At 42.6% G+C, this 21,736-nt stretch overlaps 1 protein-coding gene across 12 annotated transcripts in view; it reads left to right on the top strand.

Moving 5' to 3' along the window:
- Nucleotides 1-21,736, top strand: part of GRIP1 (glutamate receptor interacting protein 1) — a 684,772-nt gene that overhangs the window by 642,514 nt on the left and 20,522 nt on the right. For 6 of the 12 annotated variants that reach the window (XM_058742105.1, XM_058742097.1, XM_058742104.1 and 3 more), the window contains 6 exons: nt 870-1,009; nt 1,164-1,358; nt 14,943-15,099; nt 16,069-16,180; nt 16,302-16,346; nt 20,814-21,047. In XM_058742105.1, coding sequence (XP_058598088.1) covers nt 870-1,009; nt 1,164-1,358; nt 14,943-15,099; nt 16,069-16,180; nt 16,302-16,346; nt 20,814-21,047 — 883 coding nt within the window. The remainder of the gene's footprint in view (nt 1-869; nt 1,010-1,163; nt 1,359-14,942; nt 15,100-16,068; nt 16,181-16,301; nt 16,347-20,813; nt 21,048-21,736) is intronic. The other 6 variants (XM_058742108.1, XM_058742107.1, XM_058742096.1 and 3 more) reach the window with 2 other exon arrangements.

Raw genomic sequence — 21,736 nt, forward strand, 5'->3', positions numbered from 1 at the left:
TTTATACCATCCCTGAGCTTGAAAGCTTATGACCCTACTCCTTCCCCACCCAGTGCTTCCAAATATGGATATGGTGAACATCAGAATTATGAATTCCAACCTGCCTGCTCAGAATTGGGTGAGGACGGAAAGAGAAGAGAAAAGGCCAAAGGTTTATTAGTTCATCGATCAATAAATTTTCTTTATCCATCTTTCAAGCAGCAGGCTGAGCCCTTTACATGAGATTCCCCGTTTAATCCTCAGGGCTCCCCTGAGAGATGATTATCCCCATTATGCCCCCTGAGACGTGAGGAAACTGACACCCAGAGAGCTTAAATGAAGGTACCCGGGCCACACAACTGGGAAGTTGGATTACAATGTAACATTAATTGATTCCTGAATGGAGCCTTTTCTATCCTTGGAATTACCAACAGAGGGACCCCGACGCACCAGGGTCTGGTGTAGGTGCCCACCTCTCTGAGCCTCACTTCCCGTGAGCTGCAGGAGCGATTGTGTTCAGCCTTTCAAATCTGTCACAAGAAGGAATGCCCCATACTAAACATCGCTGCGTTTATTGTCCAACATTGTTTCTTTCCTCGGGATCTTTAAGAGGTTACCAAATGACCCAGCGTTTTTTTGGAATGTAAAAAGCACACGAGTCCATTCGAAATGCTAATTAAAACAGTTTTTCTGATTTTATTTGAAACTAAAAAGTGATTCCCAGCAGATGCAGTTATCTTGTACCATTGCCCAGGAGAAAGCTAGAAGTGGCTTCTAGAGACCCTTGCCAAATCTTTATTACTATGAATATATAAAGTATGGTGGGGAATTGATACTCAGCAGCACACAGGGATTATTTCTACCTTTCCTATTACCATGTGGTGTTTCAGAACCGGCGCAATCCACATAGGAGACCGAATCCTGGCCATCAACAGCAGCAGCTTGAAAGGGAAGCCTCTGAGTGAGGCCATCCATTTGCTACAGATGGCAGGAGAGACCGTCACCTTGAAGATTAAGAAACAGACAGATGGTGAGTGGGTCGAGAGCCACAGTGAAGGGTTTTCAGTGCATTTCTTTCCCTGCGTGTGTGTGTTTCTAAGGAAATGACTCTCCTGAGGGAGTATGTCAGTATCTTTTTATTTAAATGGACACTTAGACTTCAAACTCCTTCTCTGTCTTTAAAGCCCAGGCAGCATCAAGTCCCAAGAAATTCCCCATCGCTAGCCACCTGAGTGACCTGGGAGATGTGGAGGAGGACCCCTCTCTGGCACAGAAGCCAGGCAAGCTCACTGACACGTACCCCTCCACCGTGCCCAGTGTGGACAGCGCAGTAGATTCGTGGGACGGCTCTGGAATAGAGAGCGGCTATGGGAATCAAGGTATGTCCTAGCCTCAGGGAGCAGAGGACTGGCTGTTGGAGCCCGTGTGCCTCCAAGATCCACCTTCTGCTTTCTGAAAAGAAACACCTTCATTTATTTTGCTTGCCTCTACTTCAGCATAACCAGATTGAACACACTGAATATGGCGGCCTTGCATTTTCTCCTTAACACCCGTAAGTCACGAGCATTTATCAAACACTTGCGAGGCCCTCACTAGATCTACTGATGTCTAACTGTTCTATCCAGAGCTTGCCCTTCATACGTAGATTAATATGAAGCAACCCATACAATAAAGCGGTTCACTGAAGACAGGCCCCATTCTTACCTTTTAAGCAGGCTTTCCACAAAGACGGATCGGGAGCGCTGAAGGTGTGTGCTTCAAGAGATGAGTCAGTGACTTGTGACCCCATTTATTCCTGCCTCCTCCTGACTTTTAATAGAAACTTATCCGGGTTTCCCAAACACTCACTATTAGAGAGCTGTAACCACGATATAGGAGAGTGGAGAGCAGATTTTTCTCCACAAGCATCATCCTCATGTGAAGAAGGGTAACCTCCGTTAAAAATTAAACCTCACTGACAATGTGAACGTACAAAAAGTGTTAGGCTGAATGCGGACTATAAACTAAAAGCTTCTTGTCTCTTCCCTTCGACTCTTTCCTTCGAATGATACATAGCATCAAAAGAGAAATGTGTCAAAACTTCTTTGTATTTCTCCCACATGGGATTGAGACGTGACTGCCCCCATCTGGATCTCTGGTGAAAATGCCCCTCGAGGAAAGGATGTTCCAGATTGCCCCTGTGGTGCCTAGAGAATATTTGAATTGGAGGTTAAGCCACATCTGCTCAACTACCTAAAGGTGGACAGACTGGCCACCAGCGGGGACTGGGGTGTCCTGGCCATCTTCACATGTGCTGAAAGCTGTAGGTGGGACACTGGCCACACAGAGGAGTTGGTTTGAAAGCAAGATACAACAGATACACTTAAAAGACCACGGCAGAAGGCCTCACAAATGCTCCTAATCTCTTAGACCTTGCAATTTCATTTCTGGGACTCTGTCCTAAGGAAATAATTTTACGAGTCAGAGATACAAAGACATTGTTTTAGGCACTGTTTACAATGTGTAAGTATTAGTGAAACAAAAATGTCAACGGACAGGGAAGTAAATAAATGTTTGGTGTATCTATTCCAAACAAAAACTAAAGCTAAAACTTCACCTTCTCTTTTTTGCCTTGTATAAATTCCAGCCTTCACATCCCTTTTCTGCTCTGATTTAACTCGGTCAGAGAATAAAACACATAAGCCAAGAGTCTGGAGTCCCACGCTCACTTGGGTGTGGGAGTTGGTTTGTAACTTATTTAGCTACTTTTTAGGAGACTGTATCCAGTTTGCTCTCTTCCTGGTTCTGCTAGTTTTCTCCCAAGTCCCATGAAGAGTAGAGGACAAGGAAAAGGAATGATATTTCAAAAGTTCTCAAGTCGTTACTTGTCAGAGAGGATACTGGAGTTCGGTGGAGAAAATATTCTGAAGACCCAAAATAGAATCGGAGGTTTTATTTATCTGCCAATTCATTTTTCCACGTCATAATTGCTTGTGACGGCTTAGCTATCCCATCAAATAACTGCTCTTCTCATTGCCTGTGAGTTGATGAGTCACCAGAGGTCTCAGATAAAGGACAGAAGTCAAATTCTCTCAGCGTAGACCCTGAGGTTTATTTATTAATGTACTTGCTTCTTTATTGTTTGTTAATGTGGAGACTTTCATGTTACACAGATTGTTTGTAAGGATGTTCTTGATTTTAATGATGTCCACCCATAAGGTAACGTGTAAGAACTTAGCTACTCTCAGGGCCACCTGGCTGGCTCAGTCAGCGGACCAAGCGACTCTTGATCTTGGGGTCGTGAGTTTGAGCCCCACTTTGGGTGTAGAGATTACTTAAAATGAATAAACAAATTTTAAAACTTAAAAAAAATTAAAAGAGAAAGAACTTAGGTACCCTGCCCCTTTATACCATAGGATGAGGACTGTGATTAGCATACTAAATATAGGGCCTTTCCCAAAGTAATAAAAAATGAAGAACCACTTACTATTCATGAAGCTTTTGGAAATGTGAATTCCTAGACGGAGAATTGTGATCATAATAATATTAAATTTGACATTAGTAAGTTAGAAACCTTTATGAGGTTAGAGAGATGATGAAAACATAGTAACACCTTATATTTGTGAAACTCTAATCTCAATTCTCATAAGGAACATGAAGTTCCTCAGCGTGAGGGGAGAATTTAGGAGGCAGCTCTCCCACATCCTCGCCGGGAGCTCTGATGGCCCGAAGTTCTCACCCGTACGGAGCTGAAATGTGTCTGCCCGTGGCCCCTGCCTGTCGGTCTCAGTTGTGCCCTCCAGGTCATTCAGAACTAGAATGAAGTGTCTTCTACTCAACAGCCCTTCAGATACTCAAAGTCGGCTATCGTGCCTCTTTGGAGTCTTTCCTTCTCCAAGCAAAATCGCCCCAGGTCCTTAACTGTTCCTCGCATAAAACTTACTTTTGAGTGTTTTTATCATCCTGAGGGCCTCTCTTCTGAGTATGTTCAAGTTTAACTTTATACTTCTTGAAGTCTATCTCTCAGAAAGGAAGGTTATACAACAGCCTGACAGTCCAGAGCAACTCAAGCCTGTCACCTTCATCACTGAAAATTTTAGAGCCTGTGAACACAGCCTATCTTACCTCAGCATAAGAATTTTGGTGGTCAGATCCTGTCTGTCACTCATTTTGAGCTGATTGTTTGCCAAGATCTCAAAGTATGTTTTTTTTTTTTTTCCTTTTCCTTGTGTTATTAGGTTAAACCCAGTCTCTCCAGATTGTGCTTGTGCAGTTGACTTTTTTTTAAAAGTAAGGCATAGAATCATATTCCTTTTCCCTGGTAAATACTGTGTTGTGAGATACAGATGATCTTCAACGTACTCCTCCAGCCTCTCAGCAGACCTTCTACCATATCCCGGGAAGACCTTGCACATTCTGACTGTACCCTGCAGTCCACAATAGCTGTCCCATTCCCAATAAGATGTCACACCTCCATGATGCACATCTTCCTCCTTGGGGCCAATGTCTCTGCAGCCACATTCCTTACTGTTCTCTGCTTCTTCTCCAAAGTGTCAAACTTGTCCCTGTCATTCATTCAACAAATATGTAATGGCTGGCACACTAAAAGGCCAGCATACATGGATACACATGATGGGCCAGAGAGTTGGGGTCCCTACTCGTGGAAGGGGTAATGCACTTGAAGGGCCAATTAACAAGCTCCTACAGTGCAAAGTATTAATTAGTTAACACAGAAAGAAGTAGGATGGAGTCATCAAAGCTGTGGGGAAAGGAGTGTGTTTAAAGAAGTCTTGGGGCGCCTGGGTGGCTTAGTTGGTTAAATGTCCAGCTTCGGCTCAGGTCATGATCTCACAGTCTGTGAGTTTGAGCCCCGCGTCGGGCTCTGTGCTGACAGCTCAGAGCCTGGAGCCTGCTTCGGATTCTGTGTCTCCCTCTCTCTCTGCCCTTTCCCTGCTTGCACTTTCTCTCTCTCTCTCTCTCTCTCTCTCTCAAAAATAAACATTAAAAAAATTTTTTTAATGAAGTCTTACAATGGGATGACTCTCAATTCTATTGTGCAACTCTAGGATGCAGACTTTTTCTAGTCTGCCTCTGGGTCACCTTCTTCTGTTTCCCATTCTCTTGACCCTTATGTTCATACCCTCCTGCCTTATCGAAATCTTATGCTTTGGCCCCCTTGTCTTATTTATGCCTCTAACTCAAAAAACCCTTTCCTTGGATTTAGCAAAGGATGGACTGACAAATTGCTTGTACCTGGACTCTCATTCTCCTGGATGGCATAGCTCTTTTGTTGTCTGTAATTCTTGACTCTCAACTCAGATAGCTTTGTTTCTGTCTTATCCTATCCTAATCTTTAGATATTTCTTTCTTTTGCGTTCATCTTTTTCAGCTTTATTGAGATATAATTGGCCAATAAAATTGTATATATTTAAAGTATACAATGTGATGATTTTGATGTACAAACATATTGTGAAATGATTACCATCAAGTTGATTGACACATCCATCATCTTACGTTGTTACCATTTGTGTGTGTGTGTGTGTGTGTGTGTGTGTGTGTGGTGAGAATGCTTAAGGTATACTTTCTTAGCATATTTCAAGTATACAATATTTTTCACTGTAGTCACATACTGTAAATGGTGTAAAGTTAATCAAACTCTGTAAATCCCCAGAACTTATCATGTCTCCATTTCTCCCACTCCCCGGCCCCTGGCAAGCACATTCTACTGTCTGTTTCCATGAGTTTGACGTTTTGTTTTGTTTGTTTGTTTTTAATTTAGGCTTTACATATAAGTGAGCTAGTAGTATTTGTTTTCTCGCTCACTTATTTTACTTAGCATAATATACTCCAGATTCATCCATATTGTTGCAAATAGGATTTCCTTCATTTTTATGGGTGAATAATTTTCTGTTGTGTATATACATTACATTTCTTTATTCATTCATCTGTCAGTGGACACTTAGGTTGTTTCTGTATCTTGACTATTGTGGATAATGCTGTTATTATATTCTATCTCTTCAAGATACCTACTATATTTCCTTCTGGACATATACCCAGATGTGGGATTGGTGGATCCATTTTGAGGTCATTTGTATCATTTGTATTTTCTCAGAAAAAAAAAAATCTGTGTCACACAGGTTTTTAAATGTATTTGTGGACAATTAAGGAATTTCTTGTTTGATTCTTTTTATTTTCTTGGTTTCTATAATTATTTCCCCAATATTGTCCCATATTTGGTATATTTGTGTTTTTATTCTTTTTTCCCATGAGCATGCTGGTAATGATTTATTTTTATTTAGTAGTTTTCTGAAGAACTGACTCTTGCATTTATTTATTAGTTCTGTTCTTATTTTTTAAAATACATTTTCCTTTGAGTTTGATTAACTTTACTCCATTCTTCTTAGGTTTTCTGTTTATGACTAGAATTGGGTACCTGATTCGTTTATTTCCATGCTTCCTTGTACTTTTCATAAAGATATTGATGACTGAGAAAAGACATCAACATTATGAAAGTGTTGAATCACTATGTCATACACGTGAAACTACGAGTACACTGTAGGTTACTAAGTGGAATTTAAATAAAAACTTAAAAAAAGAGAGAGACGCCAACAGGTACAGTCAGAGAGCCCAAGCTCCCTTTAATATAGTTAGGGAACACAACATAGTACATGAAGAGAGTAGCCAGAGCAGAAGACTGAGCAGTATTCTCCCCATTGGGAGGGCTTTTCTTTTTCTCTTCCATATCTCTTCTGACCTCTACAAGCTCATGTTTTATCTCCTTCTATCATGTGGCCTTGCCCAATTTTCCTTGAGTTCTGCTATCTGTGCTCTGACCTCTTGCTTTATAGAGGGGGCGGTTTCAGTGTGCATCTTTTAAATATCGTGATGATGTATTTGGTCATACGTATTGTTAGCTCCATGGCAGCCTTGTACTCATGAGTATCCTTCATCTGCTATTGCTTTGTTTTTCTGTTTCTTTTCCCCCTTGTTTGTTTGGTTTTTTTTAATATTAACTTGGTATACATCTTATGACAGTTCCTTTTTAATTATTGCTCATCTGTGGATGAGATGACTTCTTTCTAAGTTGGAAGTTTGAAAGAGGGTCTCTTTCAAAGAAGAGCCCAAGTTGTGCTCCAGGCTAGGAAAAATGACCCCCCCATTCACAGTGACCTGTGATGAGTGCCTTCTTCCCCAGCCCACAGAGATGGCAACCGTAGGCTGCCAGCAGTGCAGAATTCCTTCCTGCTCGCCTGATAGATTGCTTCCTGCAGGTGGTGGCCTATCTGTAGGTATGGTCCTTCAGCCCGCCTCCCTGGCTTGCCCTGGTGCCAGACTGGGTCCAAGGCACTTCCTGCCACCAGCATGTGCAATCCATTCTAGTCTTCCAAACAAAGGACTGTTGTTTTGCTTTATGCCATGGCCCCTGCTTTGGAAGCGTGGGCCCTCTCTGAAATCGCTGGCCATAGGTGTCTCCTCATGGCTCCTTAATACCGCTTCTCACTCCCTGTTTGACTCAGGGAGTTTGGTAACTTTTTTTGTGTATTTATGGTTTGAGATTCTAGTTTTGCTGAAGATGAAGTTTATGTTGTTTGCCAACGCTTTTTGTCTTGAGATGATTTCTGGAAAAGGTAGAGAACTATTTTGCTCTGCCATTTTAAGACCACATTCCCATCTAAACACCTTGAATATCTCTTGGCTAGAACAATTACAAGTAGTTACACAAATGTATGATTTGATTTTCTCATTCTTAACAAAACTCGATTTTTACGAAACAAATTTTGGCAGGGAATTATCTGGCTCACTTGACTATACTAAAATTGGCTTCCAAAAATGAAAGTAACGGCAGGAGCTACAGCCCCAAAATTGCACAGTGGAAGACTGCATTTCAAAACTGCTCTCTGATTTCAAATTTTATGAATACGAACCAACATTGTTGAGTTCGCTTTTTAAAATTAATACTCAGTGTGAATTAAGAACTATAAATGTAACATATTAATCTGCACAGTATTGTGGTACTGAAAACCAAATAGTACAGTATTGGAGTATCAGAATTTTACAGGTATCTGAAGTGTAGTTACCTTAAAAATAAAAATCATTATACCAAGATTGCCAACATTTGTACAGACCTATTTTCCATTACGCTAATGAATAAAACTAAACATTACTCTCAGTGAAAGGAATCTAGACTGAATTTTTTTCACGTTTATTTATTTTGAGAGAGAGAGAGAGAGTGTGTGCGTGCACACAAGCGGAGGAGGGGCAGAGAGAGAAGGAGAGAGGGAGATTCCCAAGCAGGCCTCACACTGTCAGCGCAGAACCTGACGTGGGACTCGAACCCACGGACTGCAAGAGCCAAAACCAAGAGCCAGATGCTTACCTGACTGAGCCATCCAGGTGCCCCTAGACTGGATTTTATGCCTTGTATCAGTTTGCCTGGGCTGCTATAACAAAATACCACCGACTGGGGAGCTTAAACAATAGAAATTCATTTTCCAGTGTTCAGGAGGCTAGAAATCCGAGATCAAGGTGCCAGGTTTGGTTTCTCCCCGTCTCTTTCCTCGGCTTCCAGATGGTTGTCTTCTCACTGCGTCTTCACATGGCCTTTCTTATGTGTGAGCTCATCCTTGGTATCTCGTGTGTGTGTGTGTGTGTGTGTGTGTGTGTGTGTCTAAATAGTCTCTTACAAGGACTCCAATCAGAGTAAACTATGGCCTCACCTTTTGACTTCACTTAACCCGAATTACCTCTTTACAGATCTTTAAATGCAATCCCATTGATGGCGAGGGCATCAACATACGAATTTAGGTGCAAATACAAGTCAGTCCATAACATACCTCGCGTTATGTTATCAAGGATAAGACCAGATACTGAAACGTAGATGGGAAGGAAGGAAAGAAGGAAGGAGGAAGGGAGAGAGAGGGAAAAACAAAGAAAGGTTTCCAATTCTACATAAAAAGAGTAATGACTTAGGAAATGCATTTCTTAAAAATTACATCTGTCTTTCCATGGATTTATCAATTTTGAATTTAAAATCTAGTTTCCAATATCATACCTGCTTGTTAATTTTAGGTGCTCACACCATCATTCAATAAAAACAAAGTCTAATTGTATTTCTGGCCGTTGATTTTTCTTACACCTGGGCCGCCTCACTGATTCCGTCCCTCCTGTGGCGTTTAAGTCCGACTCCCCTTGTAAAGGGATGTTCCTCAGGGCTGCTAACTTCTCGACTATGGCAACCAGCCTGTCTTTAAGCTTAATTTCCGTCAGATATTCCCTATGTTCAATTATGCTCCCATCCTCCACCTGCATTCGTTAGGGATCGAGTTCACGTACATATGAGAGAAAACACAAAGGACGGCGTTTAAGCAAGTGAGTTATTTTTCTCCCGCTGTAGTAGAGCCTGGAGGAGGCAGGTAGCCCCGCGGTGTCGTGGACCAGCATCTTCTACTTCCTCCCGGCTTCGCATGTCTCCCGTCTCTCCATTCATTGCCTTTTCTTATAAAACCTTCATCATGCCTGAACTATACCTCTTCACCGGCTCCTTACTTTGAGTATATCACCATCAATGATCCTTAAGAAACAAACAAACAAACAAAAACACCTAAATCTAACCTTGCCCCTCCCTTAAAAACAAAATAACAAAAGCCCTCTTGGTGGTTTTCTGTTGTTATAGGGTAACCTCGCAGGTCCTTAGCTTAAAGCACAGAGCTCTTTGTAATGTAGGTACAACTGCCTCATCAACCTATCTCCTGACTTTTCCCTGCAGGACCTTTAACCCTATACATCCTGAACTCCTTTCTCACTATTCTCCGAGCAAGCTTTGCTCTTTAGTACTTTATAGCACTAGGTATTTTGATCCGTTAATCAATCCCTGCCTTGATCTATCCTAAATCAGTGGAGAAGTAGAAATGGGGACACTTGGGTGGCTCAGTCTCAGCTCAGGTCATGATCTCACAGTTCATGAGTTCGAGTCCCTCATTGGACTCAACTGTTGTCAGTGCAGAGCCCCGTTTGGATCTTCTGTCTCTCTCTCCCTGCCCCTCCCCCGCTTGCATGCTCACTGGCTCGCTCTCTAAAAAAAAAAAAAAAAAAAAAAAGTAGAAATGGAGTCAGCTATGGATTAAAAATTAACTATTTTTGGTTTTTTGGAGAGGAGGCATTTTGTTTTGTTTTGCTAGAAAAGCTGAGTTGAACATGCAGCCAGAGAATCAAGATTGTTATTTCCCAGGTGCCTGGGTGGCTCAGTCGGTTGAGCATCTGACTTTGGCTTAGGTCATGATCTCACAACTCAGCTCCTGAGTTCCAGCCCTGCATTGGGCTGTGTGCTGACAACTCAGAGCCTGGAGCCTGCTTCGAATTCTGTGTCTCCCTCTCTCTTTGCCTCTCCCCTGCTCATGCTCTGTATGTCTCTCTCAAAAATGAATAAACATAAAAAAAATTTTTTTAATATTGTTATATCCCTACCCCTAACCCAAATCTAGATGTTGGGACATAAATGAGGGGGAAGTCAGACCAGCAAAGCAAACTGTTGGATTTGGTTTAGCTAAATAGAACTGAATACCCTAATGTTACAGTGGCTTAAATCATTTTTTTTTTTTTAAGTAGGCATTTCAGAGCTGGTATATAATTCTACAGTGTTGTCAAGGAACCACACTCTTAAATATTTCTTCTCTATTGTGCTTAGCCCTTGGCTTCCGTCTTTGGGTTTACCACATGATCCAAGGTGGTTACCAGGGTGCCAGCTATTTCATCTACATTCCAGGCAGCAGGAGAGTGTTGTAAAGAGCCTTTCTGGAAGTTCTATTTACATGTCATTGGCCAGAATGTTTTACATAGTTTCCGTAGTCAACACTTAACATCAAGGGAGACCTAGGAAATACAGTCTTATCCTGAGCACTAATATGCCCACCCCCAAAACTGGTATTCTGGTAAAAGGATAAAGAGAAGAATGGATGTTTGGATAGGCAGCTGGTAGCCTGCCACAGTCAGCTCACTGCACAGTCTTGGCCTTGCTGTCCCTTGGGAGCTCATTGAGCCCCAACAGTGGGACCCAGTTGTGCTTGCCTTACAGCACAGCAGCAGTGGAAGAGAATGAGTCCAGAGGGAGCCAAGAAGAGACCGAGGGTCTCAACAACCCCCCGTTTTCTTCCAGAACTCGACAGTTAGGTAACTCCTTGCTCTTCCTGTGGGGAGGCATAAGCCCAGATGGTAAGAGGGACCAGAGTGTTTCTGGAACACTGTTCCCTCCTTCAGAACCCCACTGATGGAACATGAGGACAGGGCTCACCACGACTGCACGTTTACCAGCCTCTCCTGTGAGGCCTGCACCGTCTTGCCCAAGGAAATGCCACCTCACCCTCTAGCTCTAAGCTTAGAGGGCACCTTCCCTTTGCACCTTTCGTGACCCACATTCTGACCCCCAAGCAGGTCTTGGTTCTTGCACATCAGTGTGTTCAGACTAAAAGGACAGCACTCCTCAGATGCAGTTGGAAATGTCCCTTTCTATGCCTGTTTCTCCTCCTCTCTGTTCCAGACAATGCGAAAGTGTGCAGTGTTTGAGGATAGGAGCCTAGTACTGTAATCTTTGCATTTCAGCTCCTCACATGTTACTGAACACTTAAGAAGCACCAAATGTTCACTTAGTGGTGCTGAAGCTTTCCTCCTTTCCTGCTCCCCCTGTTTCATAGATCTTGAGAAGTTGAATGGCTTAGCACGTAGTAAAAGTAATGGGCATCTGTACTTATTAAACCCTCATTATGTTTGAGAGTCTGTGTGTATTATTCTCAACCCTCTCATTAACCTGGTGAGACACATGCATATCATTATCCCTATTTTACCCTGAGACGAGTTGGCCAAGGTTACAGAGCAAGGAAGTGGCGAAGCTGGGATTTGAATCTAGATCTCTTTCTGAGTCCCTGTGCCAGCACAGTGTGGTCCAGACCCAGTTCTTTTGAGTCTATGCCTAATCCAAAGATACTTGAATTTTATCCCCTTTTCCTGCCCTGCTTTGTTGTAATTCAATAATCTTTTAATGCTGCTTATTAAGACGAGGCATCCTTGGTGTAGACAGACATGCTTCTCAAAAGAGGCATTTCCCCAGTAAGGAACAATGCTGCACCTCTGCTCAAGGCCTGCCTGCATCTGGCCCAAGTCACCAAGAACTACTTACAGACAACATTTGGAAGGAAAATCAGAAAGTTAATCTGTCCAGTTTAAAACCTGCTGGAATTTGGGGCGTCTGGGTGGCTCAGGTGGTTAAGCGTGCAACTCTTGATGTCGGTCGGCTCGAGTCATGAGCTCACGGTTCATGGGATCAAGCCCCACGTCAGGCCTCTGCACTGACAGCATGAAGCCGGCTTGGGATTTGGCTGTTAACAGGTTTACAGCTAATTAAGGCCAGGGAGGTGCAGGCTCCCCCTAGTTTTTTTGTATCACAAAAAGTGAGACTTCACATGTTTAGGGAGTTGGTTTATCTCGTTGGGAAGGAGAAAATGGATAGCCTGTCACCGGGATCCAGGAGAAATGCAGTGGTGCACAGAGTCACTGCCCTTCAAGAAGAGATTCATGCGTGTTCCCTTAATTCACCACTTTTGACAGAAGGCAGTGCATCCGTCACACAAAATTTCTTCCCAAACGGCTAGCCACATTTCTGTAGTTACCCAAGAAGAAAATGAGATATTGAACTGTAAATATTTGCTCTGCACCGTGGACTCCTAATGCTTGGTATCCTAAAGCAGAAGGTTCATAGAAGGTTCTTGCAGCCATGGGCGTCCCCCCTGCGTTCTTGAGATCAAATCCTTTTGATCAGAGCGTTATCCTTTGGGACATCCTGCTCCCCCTGCTCTCTCCTCGTAAGGATGGCATTATAGGCTCCAGCAGGTTAAGGCACAGTGAGTTAAGACGAGCAGGGATGGCATGCAGACAGTCATGTGATCCCATCATTTCATTGTATGTGAGAATGGGGGCCTCAGCCTGTTTACTGTAGTAACTGTTTTTAAATGCAGTCGGAAATACGTATTACATTGCAACCCAGTATATACATGTAAACACCTACAGAGACACACGCATGCACACACGTAGCACACACAACCTGAAATGGTGGGTGAAGCCGTGCATCATGATCACAGCACAAGCTCGAAAGTCTGAACTGCCAACAAGCCCTTGCTCTCCTCTTTAAACCTCCCGAAAGAATTTTGAAAAACCACATACCCCATCACAATTTAAAGTTGTCGTCTAATGTTTTTCTCCCCAAATTTAAATACTTGCAAAGACCACAACTTCCAGTTTGCCGTTAGTATGCCTTAAATATGTTTTGTCAAACTCTGGAGCCATGGATTTGGCTCAAATTTATGGAAGAGGTCCATTGTATAACCCAACGGCCAAAGCCGTTCCTCACTGCCTCGCCTATCAAGCTAATCAGACTTAACTCCCTGTCAGAAGCGAAGTCAGTCTTCATTTTGCAATTCAAATAAAACAATAATGTGCCCACCTCCCAACCGACAACTGTTTTGAATTCTAACTCTGAGACGCAGAGAGACAGGTGAATGAGAGAGGGGGGAAAGCCTTGCCAGGAGTCCATGCCTGGTTGAAATAAGGCACTATTCCCGAGAGACCTTCTCTCAGGAGCGAGGCTTTCCCAAAGTATCCCTTGATTTAATGACTGGGGGTTTTTGCAGCCCAGGGCCAATCTCCTGGAAAGGTTTGAGATGGATAAGACATGTGTCTTTCATTGGTAAAGTGGCAGAAGACCAACTGTGACGGTGGACGTGAGAAGGGAGAATCAACAGATCTCAGATCTCTGGTCCTTTTCAGTAGGGTCAGTGTGGGGAAGACGTGCTTAACGGTTTGTGAGTTCGAGCCCTGCATTCAGGCCCGCTGCTGTCAGCATAGAGCCCACTTTAGATTCTCTGTCTCTTTCTCTCTCTCTCTCTCTCTCTGTCTGTCTCTCTCTCAAAATAAATCAACTTTAAAAAAAAATAAATAAATGCGGAACTGATTCTTCTAAGGTTACGACTGGAACCCCCAGGAGAGTTCGCAGATACCCCTAGGTACTTGAGCCACTGTTCTAAGCCCTTAGTACCCTCAGATGTAAAGTGCACACAGTAAAAGTACCTACGTTCAAAGACGGTTCTGGAGAATGAATGAGGTCATTTAACAAGTCATTCCTCATCGGACCAAGTCATCCCTGACATGAGTGGGTCCTGGCCCCACCTAGCCAACTCCGTCCACACTCGGCAACCAGCAGCCTCTTGGCCGTCCCTTGGGCCTGGAACCCCCATCTGGTGGCAAATTTCAATCGCAAAAGGACAGACTTGGGTAAGAAGCTCTCACACACCCTGGAAGTGATCACAGGTTTGCCTGGGCAGGAAATGTAGACGCCTCACTTTCTAGAACTTGCTCTAGAGGGGGTTGGATACAGGTCTGGTAGGCACCTCCCCCTGATCCAGTCGATTTCCTGCCCAGACAGAACAGGGCAGGAGCCCTCATAAAAACAGGTCCAGCACCGTGGGCCCGCCTGCTTAGATCTGACGGTCTTACCTCAGGGTTGTTGGAATCAGTTGACATAACGTGCGAATGTGTTTCAAATATAAGACCTGGGGATTATCTTGATGGCCTTCAGAATCCCGAATTCAGTTAAGGTCAGCTGCCTTTTTTTTAAATTTTTTTTAAAGTTTATTTATTTTTGAGACAGAGAGAGACAGAGCATGAACGGGGGAGGGTCAGAGAGAGAGGGAGACACAGAATCCAAAGCAGGCTCCAGGCTCTGAGCTGTCAGCACAGAGCCTGATGCGGGGCTCGAACCCACGGACCGTGAGATCATGACCTGAGCCAAAGTCGGACGCTTAACTGACTGAGCCACCCAGGCGCCCCTAAGGTCAGCTGCCTTAAACAAACTAACGGGAACCGCAGAAAAAGGCAAGTTCCCGAACAGACCTCCCGAATCTTTCTCAGAAACAGAAGATGACACTTTGTTTTTGTTCCAGGCTCTGGCTTTCAGGCGTCAGGCTACAGTTTCAACACTTACGAGTGGAGGGGTCCGAAACAGAGAGGTAGCCTGTCCCCAGTCACGAAGCCACGAAGCCAGACCTACCCAGACGTGGGGCTGAGTAATGAAGACTGGGACCGGTCCACAGTCAGTGGGTAAGGTTTTCGTCAACTGCTGCTTTGTGGCCGTTAGCCCAGATCCGAATCGCTCCACTTCCGATGGCACATAACGGCTAGCGTGGGAAGGAGCCACTGTCATCATGCCGGCCCCATGGCAGGGCTCAGAGACCTGTGCCTGCCTGGCTGGATCCCGGGACCACCCCACGGCCGGACAAGAGCTCATTTTCCCCTGATAAAAACAATAGCATGTGGGAAAAACTACATCTGTAAACCCTGTCCTCACTCTCTGACTTGTCTCCTGTCCTTACATTTAAAAGGTTGCTTCACCAAAGCATAAGAGACTCTTCAAAAACTGAGAACAAACTGAGGGTTGATGGGGGGATGGGAGGGCGGGGAGGGTGGGTGATGGGTGTTGAAGAGGGCATCTTTTGGGATGAGCACTGGGGGTTGTATGGAAACCAATTTGACAATTTCATATATTAAAAAAAAAAACTCTAATAAATAAATAAAAGGTTGCTTCATGTCAGCTTATGTTAAAAAAAAAAAAAGGTACATCGAGGATCCCATAGTTTGAATTGAGATGTATTTTAGCATTTTGTTCCTTACCAAAGTATTTTAAGGAAATTCACAAAAACCTATAGCACGTGAATGATCTCTACTGACATTTATAAGTGGGAAAACATGTTTCTCTTAAAGGGAAGCTTGATTTCTCTTGCACTAGACAGATCAGTTGAAAGATAGGCCCACACGGTGCCATGTTGATGCAATTCACCCTGCAGGAGCCACGAACACCCTAAAATTCAGTTAATAGGACCGTGTTCCTTCCCTCCCTCCATTCTCTGAGATACTCTGCATTTCCTAGAGCACCCTGACTTGGTGGTTACAGTTGGAAGAAGGCCAGATCCCAAAAAGAATCTCCATTTTTTTTACACGTGAGATGAAAGAGAGAGATTCCGAATTATGCCTTGGCGAGTTGTCAACCCAGACTGTGCTTTTTGACGACAGTTTTACAGGGGCTCCTGACAGTACGGAGGCTGAACAAGAGGAGAACTTCTGGTCCCAAGCGCTGGAGGACTTGGAAACCTGTGGACAGTCGGGAATTCTGAGAGAACTCGAGGTAGCCTCGGTCCTGCTACTTGTATTGTTTCTACATTCATTTTTTTTTTTTTTTTTTTTGGTCCTTTTGAGTTTGCATTTATCACATCAGTTCATTTAAAAGCTTTAACCCCTTTCCACAGGAGAAAGCTGACAGGCGTGTGTCTTTGAGAAACATGACTCTCTTGGTAGCTACCCTTTATGTTTATATTTTTGCTTGTGAAGCTGCCTTCCCTGCCCCCTTGCCTCCTGGACAGCAATTTGATTTTATTCAGTGCAGTTGAAAGTATTTATTTCCCCATTTCCACCCCCACCCCGAGCTTTCTGACTTGTGGCTTCTGCCATTGCTCCCTGCTAACCCTGACTGTACCTGTTTGCCACCGAATCGCTGGGGAGGGAGCTAAGCCCCCCAGCAGTGGCGCATCTCACTCTCTGAGTTGCTTTAGAAAGGTTTCTTTGGCATGTTTTCATTTGTACCCGGTATAGCAATTGATTTGATCGTGAAGAGGAACATAAGAGGAAATTTTATTTTATTTCATTTCATTTTGCCCTTGAAGTAGATGACAAAGGCAGCTGGTGAAAATGGCCAGTCTGTGTGAAAAAGCAGCCAAAATATTGCACAGTACTTTGCTGTTAATTGCAAATCCTGATTCCGTATCAACTTAGTGTGAATTCTAGGAGTTGTGGCAAGATGGAACACAATAGCTGGACTCCCGGTGAGTTCTTTAATCAAAGCCATGAATTTGCTGACGATATTCACACTGTGGTCTAGGAGGTCCTGGACTGTTTCCTTTTATGTTCTTTTTAAATTTTCTGAGCTGTAAAAAGTAAAGTGGCAAAAGTCTCATTTTTATTTTGATGTCATCTGAGGTCCCCAAGTCACCATAAGGAATGTGAATGGCATAACTGGGTGAAACTGCAATTCTAAAACGAATACTCATCTTTATATCGTTTTGCTTCTCGGTTGCATGTGTGGATATTTTTATGTGATTCTAATGTTTGTGAATCTGCAAAGAGAATTATAAAGAAAAATAGTAGTTTGAATTTATAAATATAGTATTACCTGGCATGAATTGAAACTTCAGAGCACAGTTAAAGGGCCTGGAGGTGGATAATACTATAAAACTTAAATAAATTAAGACATTGGCCATTGATTCCTTTTTAGGCACCTTTCAAAAAGAGTAAAATGCTTAAGTCTCAGCTGGCTTATTTAAACTTTTACCACTTCCTGGGTGTAGAATGATTAGCAGAAGGGGTCCAAAGTGGATACTGAGCTCAATTCACAATTCTTGAACATACGCCTGCTTCTGAAAGTGCGCTTGGCCTATATGCCTTTTCCACTTTGCATTCTGATACTTCTCTTTTAAAGAAACAACTATTCTTCTAATAACATCTTTGACAGCAAGTAAAACAAGGACGATGTAAAAAGTGGCACAATGAAATTGGGTTTTCACTCATTTCACTCAATACTCTAGTCATTGTCCCCATTAGCTAGCAAATTGATTTATCTAATGAAAACAAACATCTATGAGCATAGAAATTATGTTGCAATAAATAAATAAATAAATAAATAAGAAATTATGTTGCAAAAGCCTATAAATATAAACTTTTTCTAACATAGCTTCAGGCAGGTGTGGCCCTTGAAATTATAAATGCAGAAAGGAAATGGGTTGAGTGTGTAAGCCAAAAGGAAGTTGAAGTCCTCAATGAGGAAGAATGATTGGCAAATCTAAAGAGTCTTCTTTATACTTTTATCAAAAAGAGTATTCATTCACTAGTTTAAATGAACTCTGATCGTGTGATTGTAAATGTTACTGTGCAAAAAATATTATGGGAGCTAGTTCCCTGTGTATGAAATTTACATCCAGCATTAAAAGTTACAGCATATTATAACCATAATAAATGTAAAAGATTAGCTAACATGAAAAATGATTACAATTGAAATGGAAATGAAAATTATACTAGTCATTCTTCCCATTAGCTGGCAATAATTTATGTTCAACTTTAGCACTGAAAAATGTTAAAACAGAAGAAAAAATTTCAGACTAAGACTTAGGACAAGTTACTTAATCTCTTTTACCAGATATTTATTCTTCTGTAAAATAAGGGGATTATAATGACTAATGCTTATATGGCACTTAACACAGAACATAACACTTGGTAATTATTCAGTAGAAGTTATTATTTTTGCCATTTTTATTAATTAACAGTGCCTTAACTATTTTCTGTTTAGTATAATATATGAAAAAATTTTAACTAGATATCAGGTAGAAAACTCTTGAACATACCCCTCTAAGTTATATGTATCTCAGTTATCTCATTGAGAACTTGGGAGGTTATAAATTGTGCAAAATGGAAACAGGCAATAGATATTCTTGAAGTGAAAACAAATCCTAGATAACTTAAAATAATAATTTTTAAACTTTATTTTAGTTTTTATATTTGTACTTTAATTTTTATATTCCTTCATAGTAATTCAACTGAAGTCCACTTTAAACAAAGCAATCAAGCTGTGCTTTGGAAACTTGGTTCCATCAGAACTCCATTTAGATCAGTTTGGAACTTCCGTAGTGGCTTAAGGTTCAGCCAAGCAGAATTGTGATTAAGTATTTTACTTCCGACGTGTTTCCTACAGGTCCCCTGAAAAATGAATATAAAACATAGATGTTAACAAAGCAAATAATGTGTCTAAGTAGGTAAAAACAATAGAGGGGTGGTCAGCACAGCAAGAAAATAATCACTGGGTTCTGTCATCAACAGTAGACAAAAAAATGTTGTATGTGGGTTAAGTGCCATAAAATAAAGGATGTCCCATGACACCAACAAAGCTTTCAATTTTAAAAAGGGATTTAACTGAAATAAAGCAATAATATGGTTAATCCACATTTGTTTCAATATTAATCTCCGAAAAAGTCAATTTTATATGCTTCAACCTAATACTTGACTGGGAAGCAATACAGCCTGGTGGTCAAGGATAAGGTTTCTAGAGTCAGAGTGTGAGGGCTATAATCCCAGACTCTTGGGCAACTTGCTCAATTTATCTGGGCATCCCTTTCCATAACTGAAATGGGGAAGTATGATGACTGTAATACCTATCAGAAACTTACCATAATAACATGTTAAAGGTCAACGGCCAGTAAGGTTTTTTTTTTTTTTTCTTTTTCAAAATTATCAGTAAGATAACCGATCCAGTCTGGATATCGATAAATGGTTGTGTTTTTTGTGGTTTTTGTTTTGTTTTGTTTTTGTCCAAGAGTTGTAGATATGCCTACATGTGCTCCAATACTGGGCTGCCATTCGAAGATCATGTTAGTGGTGCGTGTGTAGTCGAACGCCAGGTGAATCTTAGAGTCACAAAATCTTAGGGAGATAACAAATGAAAGCTCTATCACTTGGCAGTGTTCCCTTCTAACCACCCATTTTAGACGGTGCCCTTGGCTCCATCTATGTGATGGAGCCCTACATGACCTTGAGTAAGTCAGCCTCTTTGTGCCTCAGTTTCTGCACCTACAAATTAGGAGCAATAACAGTGTCTGTTTCACAAAGTTGTTGTGAGGCTTAAATAGGGGAATACAAAGACTCAGCAAAGTACGGTTACTGTTAGCATTAGCGTTCACGTAAACCACCAGTCGCATTGTAGCCGGCACACGGCACGTGGGGCTTGCTCTTTTTCCCATGACTTCGGGCACGTTCACCAATGCTAGTTTACCACCATCCAGCCATCCTATCAAGGAGGACGGAGCTGGCTCCAGGCACAATTTTGAAATTTTGGCATTTCCGAACCATGAAAAATGAACATTCTCAACAGGACATTGGTTTCAGATGCTTAAGTAGTTTCACTTCTAAGATTCAGTCAATTTGGGATCTAATCTCGCCTTTCCTTGTGTATGAACATATTTGAAACTGAACAGACTTCCCTGTTCACCGGTAAAATCCAATCTAAGTTTCCCAGCTTTTGAGCAAAGGGTTGAGTCCGGTAGCACAATATAGGATCCCTCTTTAAACTCTCTGGGCATCTCACACAAAGGCCGTTTCTAAGACAGGTTGACCCATGCTAAATACACGGAGACCTCGCTGGTCTACACATTTCTGGGGCAGGTCACATGGCCCAAGGAGAGACCATATGCTATGGTAGGCAGGAGGCTTTGGGTAGAAGCCCTTGCCTTTGTAGCAATAGCCCTGTTTCAGCCCATTGTTACCTCCAGGTGGAGCTACAGGCAGCATTGCAAATAGATGCCACCTGGTCCCGTTGAAAAGTTCTTCGTCCATTTCTGTAAGATATATTGAAGCTGCTTCACGAATCCCATCTTTAGAGCCCACTCAGTGGAAAGTTAATGGCTAAAATGTAGTTTACAGTAAGCAAATGTTATCGCTTTTCAATTTGCCTCAAAACTGCCAGGGGTGGTATCTGATTAAATAAACTCAATGGCTTAAGTACTTAAATTGGATTTGAGATGTGCATTATAAATGGCACTTGCAAAGCATTTTGCCAGACTTTCATAGTTCAATTAGTACGTCCATTCTCCAGCCTTTGGTTATGCCCCGAAGAGACTGTATCTTGACTGGGCAGAAGGAGAGATGTGCTTACTGTTGAGCAACCGAACCCTTTTCTTAGTCCATGGCTTAATCGTGTCTGAAAATTGTCAATGCCACAGGCAACGATCATGTCGGGGAGCACGATGAGTTTGAATCATGAGGCCCCAACACCTCGCAGTCAGCTGGGGCGACAAGCCAGCTTCCAGGAACGGAGCAGCTCGCGGCCGCATTATAGCCAAACAACGCGGAGCAACACCCTGCCCTCCGACGTGGGCAGGAAGTCTGTCACCCTGAGGAAAATGAAACAAGAAATAAAGGAGATCATGTCCCCAACTCCTGTGGAGCTGCACAAGGTCAGCATGCTTTCTTCCCTCCCCTTGGTCACATTCAGTAGCCATTCGGCTGCGCGTGAGCACCCTGATGCAAGCATAATGATGACACTGTACTGTCGGCTCAGCCAGGGAGAGAAGCCAGAGCTTAAAGGCAGAGCATTAGAGATTCTGTGCTCAAAATGCGATCTTTGGGAGGGTATCCTGTAAAATCGGGAAAATTCGCTTTGGAGCAATGAATTTCCTAATGATGCATTTATGGCCAAAATCTTCTTGCAAAAGTTAGAGGCTCTCACATCCCATGGAGTTGCGATGAATTGGTCTGTCATTCCAACTTCTTTGGAAATGGGAGAAGGATTTTCTTAAAAAAATTTTTTTTTCGACGTGTATTTATTTTCAGAGAGAGAGAGAGAGCGTGCGCATGTGAGCAAGGTAGGGGCAGAGAGAGAAAGACACAGAATCCAAAGCAGGTTCCAGGCTCTGAGCTGTCAGCACATAGCCCGATGCGGGGCTCAAACTCATGGGCTGCAAAATCATGACCTGAGCCGTAGTCGGAAGCGTAACCAACTGAGCCACCCAGGTGCCCTATGGATTTTCTCTTTTATTTTTTTATTTTTTTTTTAATGTTTATTTATTTTTGAGACAGAGAGAGACAGAGCATGAGCAGGGGAGGGGCAGAGAGAGAGGGAGACACAGAACCCAGAGCAGGCTCC

The sequence above is a fragment of the Neofelis nebulosa genome, chromosome 8 (genome assembly GCF_028018385.1).
Source record: "Neofelis nebulosa isolate mNeoNeb1 chromosome 8, mNeoNeb1.pri, whole genome shotgun sequence".
Lineage (NCBI taxonomy): Eukaryota > Metazoa > Chordata > Mammalia > Carnivora > Felidae > Neofelis > Neofelis nebulosa.